Consider the following 9,153-nt stretch of genomic DNA (forward strand, 5'->3'; position numbering starts at 1 on the left):
AGAGAACAGTTTGTTTGTACCAAGGCAGAACAAGAGGAAATGGGCTTTATAAGTCAGAAAGAGAAAAGCCCCTCATAGTGGTCCAAGTGGACCCAGGGAGTAGGTGGGGCCGGGTTATGGAACCACCCGAGTCTTTAAAATAGCCAAAAGTTCCCGGCTGTCTAAGAGGCTGGGCCAGGGGTGCTGCTGCTTAAAGCAATATGGACCAGGTAACTCCTTCAGGACCCTTCTTGCCTTCAGGAACATGGCACAGAGTAAGTTTTGGAAGCTCTTGATCGGGAACAGAAATCAAGAGGCAGAGAGCCGGTGCTGGCTCACCCCCCAGCCCAGCTGGGGGGCCCAGGCAAGTCACAGCCCCCTGGGATGCGGGGCATTCACCTGTGGCATGCACAGTTCAAACAGGGCCACCTGCACCGAGTTCTTGCGTGCTCTGAAAGGACAAACGAGAGCACTGTACTTTGGCGGGGGGGTAGTTACAGTTTAATAAAACTCCAAAACACCAACCACCAACAAAAACAAAGAGCTCCTATGGCTCTCTTTTCTTGTGTGGTCTCTACCATGACTCACAACCACAGAGCGGTGGCGTGTTCACACGCTGAATGCCTGCCCCGTGCAAGCAGACCGTAAGCTCCATGAGGGCAAGGGCCGACCTGTCTTCTTCCCGTGTGTCTCCCCAGCACCGCACATGTGTTTGTGATGCGGGGCAGCGGTTCGGAACTTGGCTGACCCTGCTGAGAAGACTAGGATCATCCCATGGGTTGCTGAAAAGTTTTTTCAGTCCAAAGGCAGAGTATACGATCAAAACAGCCTTAAATAGCATCCGAACACTCTTTCCATCACTTCAGTGTTGCTATCTTTGCGGTATTAGCGCATCAGCAGAGTCCCAAATGTAATAAGGGCTATAATTCAACCTCCGCAGGGAGAAAATGACTCAACAGACATTCCTCCTCCTCCTCCTCCTCCCGCCCCCAACAAAAAAGACACCCAACTCAAATCCCAGGGTGCTCACCACCTTGCACTCCTGGAGCAGGTGGATCCCAAAATAAACTCATCTCCCTTTGCCTCCAAAATAGAGGGCTACTGTGGGACCAGCCGTTGAACACGGAGTATACTGCCCTTAGCTCCATGGACCGCCGGGAAGTGTCTGGGATTTCCTGCCATCATAACAAGATGAGGCACGGGATGGGGGCAGGGTTGTTGGGGGAGACAAACTCAATTTTTAAGAACCCCTGACCTTTGTCAAAAATCACCACATAATTTTTTAAAAACGGATTAGAGCTGTTTTCTTGTGATTACTTACAAAAAAAAAGGAAAGAAACTCAACCAATGCTGCAGTAATTGTACCCAGATGCTTTCCGTGTTTTTTCAGGGCTGTTGTGCTCCCAGCTGCTGGCAGGGTTTTAAATTCCTAGGGAGAGTGGAGGCCTGTGGTACACATTTTCACCGGGCGGACCAACTGTGCAGCCTCCATGTGCAAAGAGCTTTCAGCTGGCAGGTAGCAGAGGCTCCTGGGACCTTATTTGTTGGGGGCATATTTGCTGCTTCCTTCACCCACCCTTGAGCCTATTCTCATCTCTTATCTCCAGGAGATGCTGTGGCCCCTGGCCCCTCCCCAAGCCTCAGGGCAAAGTCCCCTACAGAGAGGACAACAGAACTGACCTTTGGGACCTCATTCTGGGTCCCCTCTCAAAAGCAATGAGACTTCAAAAGCACGTGCTTCTAAGGCTGTTTAGGGTTTTCCAAAGGCCCTCTGACAATGTACTCCCAAAGTCGCCATCCAAAGGCGACACTGCCTTCAGCACGCACTTTCGAAGGAGGACCGAGGGGCATCCCATGAGGGCCGGGCATTCAGAGCCTAGCAGCCAACCGGGCCCTGAGGAAACAAGCGGGCTTCCACGAGCGGGGTCTTCGCAAACGGCCTTCACTGGCGCTCCCATCCTCTAGCTGGGGCCTACTGCCTCCAGCATAGCTTTCCTATGGCATCATTTTCTTTGATAATTGAAGCCAAACCCGATTCCAATGGCTTCGCACAAAAACGGGCCTCATCAGTGAGCTCTTTCAGAGAACAGGAGGCACTTGGAGCCAGCAGAGGGCCATCTGCTGGGCCTGACTTATTTTAAGTGAGGCCAGAGCAGAGGGCCCAACAAGAGACAGATGAGACCCGCCTCGGGCAGGAACACACGAGGGCCGGCGTAGACAGGGAAGGACACAGGGAGTGCTCTGTTTGCCTGACACTGCCTTCTCCTTCCCAAAATAAATGCCGGGCCGGGCTCCTCGTCCCACAGCCCCCTCCACACACACCTCGCCACTCTGTGTGTGTGTTTGTGCGCTGGGGTTTTTACACGTGCTTCTACCAACAGGTCACTCCTGCCCCGGGTTATTTATAGAGACCATCAAAAGCCCAGGCCTCCCACTCAACCACTCGCAAACCAGAGTCCTTCCCTCTGAGGATAATTCCTGCTCTTCCGTTCCAACTATTTATATTAAACCTGACACCAAATCAGTAAGGACACAAACAAGTCATTAAAGATGAGGCCCCTTTGAGTGCCCAGGGTAAACACAGGGCTTGGAAGACGCCAGTGCTCTGGGCTGTGTCTCCCCAGCTGATGAAGGGAGACCCTCAGCGGGGCTCTTTTTTTTGTTGTTTCATTCATTTGCCAACTTCATGAAAGCCCGTTCCATAAGTCAGGTGCCATGCTCGATGAGTGAGCGTGTTAGCAGGAGGAGGGGCACTTAAAGAGTTAGACAGGATCCTTACATCCCAAGAACTAGCTGGAAAGAAAGACTAAAGTTCAACAAGTTAGGGAAAAGATGAGACAAGAGACCTTATGATGAATGTGGGCCAGAACCCGAGTCACTCTTTGAAAGTGACATCTTAACCTGGTTGCCCTTTTCACCTACCCAACTGTTACCATTATTAAATTGTACTAATTATAATGCTTTACATCTGTTCAAAACAGTCCCCTCTGCAAAGGGCTTTCATGTTTATTATTTTGATCCTAATAGCTATCTGTGATAGAAGCAGAAAGGATGGTGCCCACTCATTTTGCAGATGGCACGTGGGGTTCAGAAAGGCTTCAACCAGGTGGTAGTAGGTGGTGGGCAGGGCTGGAACTCAGGCCTTTAAATAATTCAAGACACCTCCCAAGACTCTGCCGTACACCTGAATATCTTGTGTGTTCGAATGAAATGTGGATGTGGCTTTCATGTCTTTGACAATGCCTGGCTGAGATGTCCAGGCTTCATGAAGTCCTAGTAAAAATGTTTTGTTTCAACCCAACAGTGGGAGAAGGCACACATGAGCACAGTATGGAAACCCAGGAGGCGGATGAAAAGGTGCCATCTCCATGCCGATGATACCCACAGGTCATGGCCAAGAAGCAAAACACCGGAAACACAGAGGGTCTGTGGCCCCAGCCTCCAGGATCAAAAAGCTTCACAAGAGTAACCTCCCAGAAGTGTGATCCTGGTTCCATCCCAGCTGAGGCCTGTGGAGGAGGAAAGGGCACCCCAAGGCCGGGTCTAGAGCCCACCGATGAAGGGGAGGAGGGGCTGCAGCAGGGTCCTGCCTTCGGTGCTTTCTCACTGATGGCATCCAAACCTACACAGAGTGCTATTTGCATGGTGACACCTGGGGGTCCTGACACGGAAGCCCCACTGTTGGAAGGCCCCAGTGGAAGAAGTGGCCTTACCGCGGGCCTTAGGGAGTCTCAGCTACTACTGGCAAACGGGAGGGCGATAAGGCCAGCAGGTTTTACTCATATGTTCACCTAATGGAATGGGGCAATAGCAGCCAGTGCCCCCGGGACTGCTCAGCCACGGATGCTAGACCCAGTATCTTCACCGTAACAACCTGGAACCATAAGCATCAAGATGCTGAAACAACTCCTTCAGCTGATCCAATGCTTCCTTGCAAAAGCCACTCAATTCCACTTAGGTGTAGACCAGATGTCTGTGAATGGCTCCCGAGAATATAAGAGCGCCCCCTGGTGGTTAGAGAACAAGCCCTTCCCTCCCTGGGAAGAGTCTCCGCCACCCCCTAAATCACTCCTCCCGGATTCAGACCTGGCTGCCCTGCCCCTCCCTCCTCCTCCTCCTGCTGCTGCTGCTGCTGCTGCTGCTGCTGCCGGACACTGGAGGCCAGCCTCTACAGAAAGAGGACAATTTTCCAAGGAAGCAGCCCACGTCTTTAACACATGGAGAAATATACCAGGGCTAGCAAGATAAGCCACGAGATAGCAATCAAGTAAATGCCCACCTCCTTCCCTGGCAGTCGGCAGGCAACAACCTAGAATTAAGAGGCTCACTCTCTTTTTGAATATCCGGGAGGAGAGACAGGGAGAGAAACAGGAAAACTCATACTCACAGGAGGTCTGAAGTTGCCTCCAAAGGTCAAGAATCTTAAGACTTGGCCATTCTGTAAAGGACTGCCTTTGAAGCCTCCAAAAGAGAAAGCACTCCAGGGCCCCAGTCTTCTCTGGCCTCAAACCTCCCTCCTTCAGCACAAAGTAACAAAATAATCAGCTGAGGTCTGCCCCTCCGGCTGCAGACACTTAAAACCTAGATTCATATACCAGCAGACTCTAAAGCTAAGGGTCCTTGGTTTGGGAAAGACACAGGGCCTTCCCTTTAAATAGGAGGGTTTCTCACTGGGTAAATACCTAATTCTACAGAGACCCACAAGACCCAATTGCTGGCTCTTATCTTCACATAAAAGTTCAAAAGATCCCACTTACCCCCACATTCAATGGGTACACACTTTATTTCCTGTGTCCCTACCACAACCCAGCTGCCTCCTCCTTAGCCACATTAATTCCACTCTCTACTGATTAGTGGTGAATGACCCCTTCCAAAACTGGTGCTTACTGTATTTGGTGACTCAGCGGCATCAAAAGCTGCTGTTGGTTCTCTCTCTCTCTCTCTCTCTCTCCCTCTCTCCCCCCCCCCCCTTCCTCCCTCTCCCTCTCTACCCTTGGGAAGACTGGCCCAGAGAACTAAGTAACCTGCATTAATGACTACTGCTTGCCAGTGTTTGAATTTAGCACTGGAAGACTGCAGGCATTTAGATATGTGGGCATCACTCCCCCAGCCCTTAAACCACAAAAAGCAACATCAAAGTGCTCATGGCCAGTGGTCCCAGCTCTCAACAGACCTTTGTCAGCCTCTGCAGCACATCCATCCAACCATCCGCCCTACATAACTCAAAACATCTGCAAAGTTCCTATCATCCACCACCTACCCCTCACCCCCGGCCAGTCTTACCTGTATCCATTTTCAACAGTTTCCGTGGACCTCACATTCGCTGTAGCCCTCAGAGTTTTGCTGGACAAGCCAACCACAGTGGGTGAAAGTTTGCACTTTAAGTCAGCACAAGTCCACTCTTCTTCTTCATTCAAGGTGGGGAGATAGCCACACACGACCTTTAGGCTGCCCAGTCCCCCGTTAGTCATGTAAGCCGTGTTTTCTCCCCCACTCCTAACATATTCGAGGTATATATCAGAAGTCAAAAACATCTGGTAGGCATTTTCCTCCATCACCGACTGGATCTCGGTCTGCGCCTGGTCAAACATGATGGAATCAATCTGTTGCTTCTTGATGCCATCTCTTATGTAGGTCTTGGTGGCAGGTTTCAGCTGCTTGGAGACAATGCTGTTGTTCTCAATGTACCTTTTGTAGATTGCTTTGGCAACTCGAAGAGTTTTGGTATCCTTCAGGTTCATCTGCCTGAATCCATTGCAGGCAAACCAGAAGTCTAACGTATCCACGCATTTCTCCCTCTCCAGGAAAGTCCGGAAGAGATAAGCACCATCTTGATCGCCCAACAAGGAGTGCAAGGACTTGGTCCACCTGGTCAGAGGGGAATCAGGAGATGCCCGTCCCTCGGGCTCGCCCAACCCATCCTCATTCCGCCTGGTGTTGGAGGAGACAGGCATGGGTTTTGTGACCTGGCCCTTTCCCACCCCGGTCTGGCAAGGTGGGGTCTCCCCTTCTTCTCCCGGAACCGGGGGCCGGGGAGCATCCTCTCGGAAGCTGCTGCTGGGGTCTGGCAGGCGAGTCACCAACACAGCGCTGCTGCTCATGGTGAGCGAGTTCTTCTCACTGAGTTTGAGATTTTTTTTCTTCTTCTTCCAGTTCCTCTCAGCAATCAGCGTGGTCTCTCTCACTCTCTCAAGTCAGCAGGGGCTCATCTGAGCCTCCTTTCTGGAAAGAAAAGGAAGGGGGGAGGTAGGGAGAGAAAAGGGTATTGATCTAATCAAAACCAGATCTACCCAACATCAAAGCAAGAAAGTAAACAGGCTTTTCAACTCCTCGAATTCAAATCAAGCAACCCAGCTATCTGCGAGGTGCTCATCTAAGGTATCAGATGCTTTTTCAAAGGCGAAATCTGAGCTCCTTGCACTTGCGGGGGGTGGGGGGCAGAGGAGGGGGTTAGTTGAGGAAGGGGCGGAGAAGGTGAGATGGGAGGTGGGGGCAAAGAAGGGGCATGCGAGGTGTGAGACATAACCTTCCAAAAACCCACTCGCCCAGAAGCACACAGGGCAGCCGGCCCGCGCCTCCGCGCTCCTCTCCCTCCTCCCCTTGCCCTCCCTCCCCCCCAGCATCGACTCCAAACACACGCACTCCGAGCCGCAGGGCTGTGTGCAGGTGAAACCAATTTCGGTAAATTTCCCCACTCGGCTCTCCTCACAGATAACTCGAGCTCCAAACATGCCCTTCCCCGGCATCTGGTTCCCATTCCCCCCACCCACCCCTTCCCTCTGCGCTCCCCCTTCCCACTCCTTAAAAATTCAGATCTTCAACGGAGAAAGAGGCCCGCCCAGCACCGGGCAGAATGGGCTCCCGGACTCCTAGCTGGAAAACGGCCCCCCACCCCCGAGCTGTAAACGTTCCTGCGCCCCCGCTTCCCGCCAAGAGTAAGAGTCTACACCTCTGTCTTCCCCACTCCCCCAAAACAGAAATCAACTCAATCAGATGACACTTTGATCTTCAAAACTTTGCGAGAGAGCAGAGAAGCCTCGGGGCACACCACCCCGTCTCCCCCGCCCCTCAAGCCACCTCCCGAAGCCGCGAACCCTACAAAACCGGATCAGAAACCGTCTCACACTACCACTGCCTATGCCAAGAATCCCAAACTCTACTGACCTCGATCAAGCCCGTCTCTTCTTTTCAAAAGAAAAGTCTAACCAATAAACAAGCCGCTTTCCCCAACACGAGTAGGGCTCAAGCTAAGAAGGGCTGGAGGGCGAGGGGGGGTGGGAGAATGGGGCACGACCCCAGTCCCGGGGCCGACACTCCAGCCCCGCAGTGGGTCCGTGCGGTCCCCGCCCGTGGCCTCAAGCTGCCGGGCTGGGCAACTCTGCGGGCAGAGTGGTGGGGCTGGAGGTAGCGTCGCGTTACCCTGGTGGAGGGGAGGTGGAGAGGCCCCGTTACCTGGAAGACGAAGGCGGCCTGAGGCTCTCATCTCTGCCGAGCCCCCCGCGCCCACCCCCCGGCCCAAATCCAACTGAACGCGTCCAGAGCGGTGGAGCGCGGAGCTGAAGCCCCGGGAGGCGCTCGCAACACCCCGACCCTGGCGCGGGTCGGTCCCCGGTGCCGCCGCTTGCAAAGGCGCCCACAGAAAAAGCACCGAAAGCAGCAGCCTGGTCCAGAAATGGCGACGCGAGAAGTCTCTCCCTCTCGGCAAAAAAAGGCCAGAGTGGCCGGGGGCGCAGGGCCCAGGCTGGGAGGAGGGACGCAGGGGACGCGGGCGCCCCGGGCTCGGGCCGCTCCAGCTCGCAGACTGAGCCTCGGCCAGCACTCGGGGCCCCTAAGCACGGACCAGTGGCGGGGAGGGGAGTGGGGAAAGAGGCGGGAGGAGAGGAGGGGGGCGGGGGGAAAGGCGGAGGGAGGAGGCATAGGGGAGGGCAAGTGGGGGGCGCCGCCACCCTTTCATCCCACCTTCCAAAGCCGTGCACACTCACAATCCGACTCACATCCCAAAACTACGACAACGATTCGCTCCCCTGGGGGCATGTAGCCCCTCTCCGCCCCCGCCGTCTCTCCCCTGGGGCCCCTGCCACCCCACTGGGGAGGGGGCTCACGCGCTGGGCGCTCGGGGCAGCCGGGCCAAGCCCCCAGGAGCGCCGGGCGCCGGGCCCGCAGCTCTCCTCCGCGGCCGCCTGGAGCGCGCCCCGAAATAGCCGGCCTGCCAACTTCAAAGGGCCGCCCGGCACATCAAAGCGGGCGGACCGCCCCGCCGCCCCTGTCTTCGCACTCACCATAGATCCGCGCGCGCGCTCCGAGGCGAGACCTCGCAGGCGCCCCGGGCAGGGCCCTGGCCCCAGCCCCCGGATCGGCTCGCAGCAGCCCCGGGCCCCCCCGGGCCGGTCCCGGCGTCGGGGAACATGGGGAGTCGCGCGCGCGGCAGGGGAAGGGGGTGTGGGGAAACAATCCCAGATTAGAGCGAGATCCACCCGCGAAGGAGGGGAAGCTGTGCTCCCCGCCGCCCCTTTTATGCAAAAGATCCGAGTGGGCCTCCGCCCCCGCCGCGGCTGCCCCTGGCCCCTCCGGCCCCCGCCCGGCCCGGCTTTCAACACAGGTCCTGTTTCCAGCAGTCACTCCGCGCACCAAATGTCCTCCGGGCGCTTCCAACAAAAACTGCGCTGTGGATTTAACTGTGCACTTCAAAGGCGCGAGCCGAGCGCACGGTCCTGAAAGGGAGGTACACGCCGGCCGCGCCCCGGGCCACCCCCGGTACCCCCATCACCCTTCCTGGGGCCTGTCCGGTGGCTCGCACCGTCCCTCCCGGGCCGGTCTCGGTAGGGCTGGACCCTCTCCCTTCTCCGGTGCCCTCAACGTGGCTTGGCGTGACCTCGCCCCTTGTCCCACGGGGACTTTCTTTGAATCATCTCTGCAGGAACCGCGCCTCCATCTCTACCTTTTATAGCAGGGCTTTCGGCTAGGGAGACAGGCTCTTTGGACGTCGGGCAGCCAAGAAATCCATTGCTGTGAGGGGTTATTTTTATTTCCAAGCTTTCTGGTTGTTACTGAGTTGCCAGGACCTTATCAAAGCGCAGCGGGCTCCAGCCGACTCCCCCGGGCCCGGCTAGGGGAGCCAGTGATCCCGCCGCGCCAATCACAGCCGCGCTTGGCCGGCCCGCGCCGCCCGCCTTA

General features: G+C 55.7%; 1 protein-coding gene across 4 annotated transcripts in view; it reads right to left on the reverse strand.

The window, feature by feature from the left end:
* The window catches only part of AXIN2 (axin 2), a 30,924-nt gene extending 21,982 nt beyond the window's left edge, over window positions 1–8,942 (reverse strand). For 2 of the 4 annotated variants that reach the window (XR_004904852.1, XM_028519644.2), the window contains exons 1-2: window positions 8,259–8,694; window positions 5,263–6,201 (exon numbers count right to left, since the gene is read on the reverse strand). Coding sequence is in view for 1 of the 4 variants with exons in the window: in XM_028519644.2 (XP_028375445.1) it covers window positions 5,263–6,080 (818 nt within the window). In the remaining 3 variants the exon portion in view is untranslated. Of the gene's footprint in view, window positions 1–5,262; window positions 6,202–7,431; window positions 7,808–8,258; window positions 8,695–8,917 lie in introns of those variants that run through there. The other 2 variants (XR_004904854.1, XR_004904853.1) reach the window with 2 other exon arrangements.
* Between the last annotated feature and the right edge of the window lie 211 nt (window positions 8,943–9,153).

The sequence above is a fragment of the Phyllostomus discolor genome, chromosome 8 (assembly GCF_004126475.2).
Source record: "Phyllostomus discolor isolate MPI-MPIP mPhyDis1 chromosome 8, mPhyDis1.pri.v3, whole genome shotgun sequence".
In the NCBI taxonomy this organism is placed as follows: domain Eukaryota; kingdom Metazoa; phylum Chordata; class Mammalia; order Chiroptera; family Phyllostomidae; genus Phyllostomus; species Phyllostomus discolor.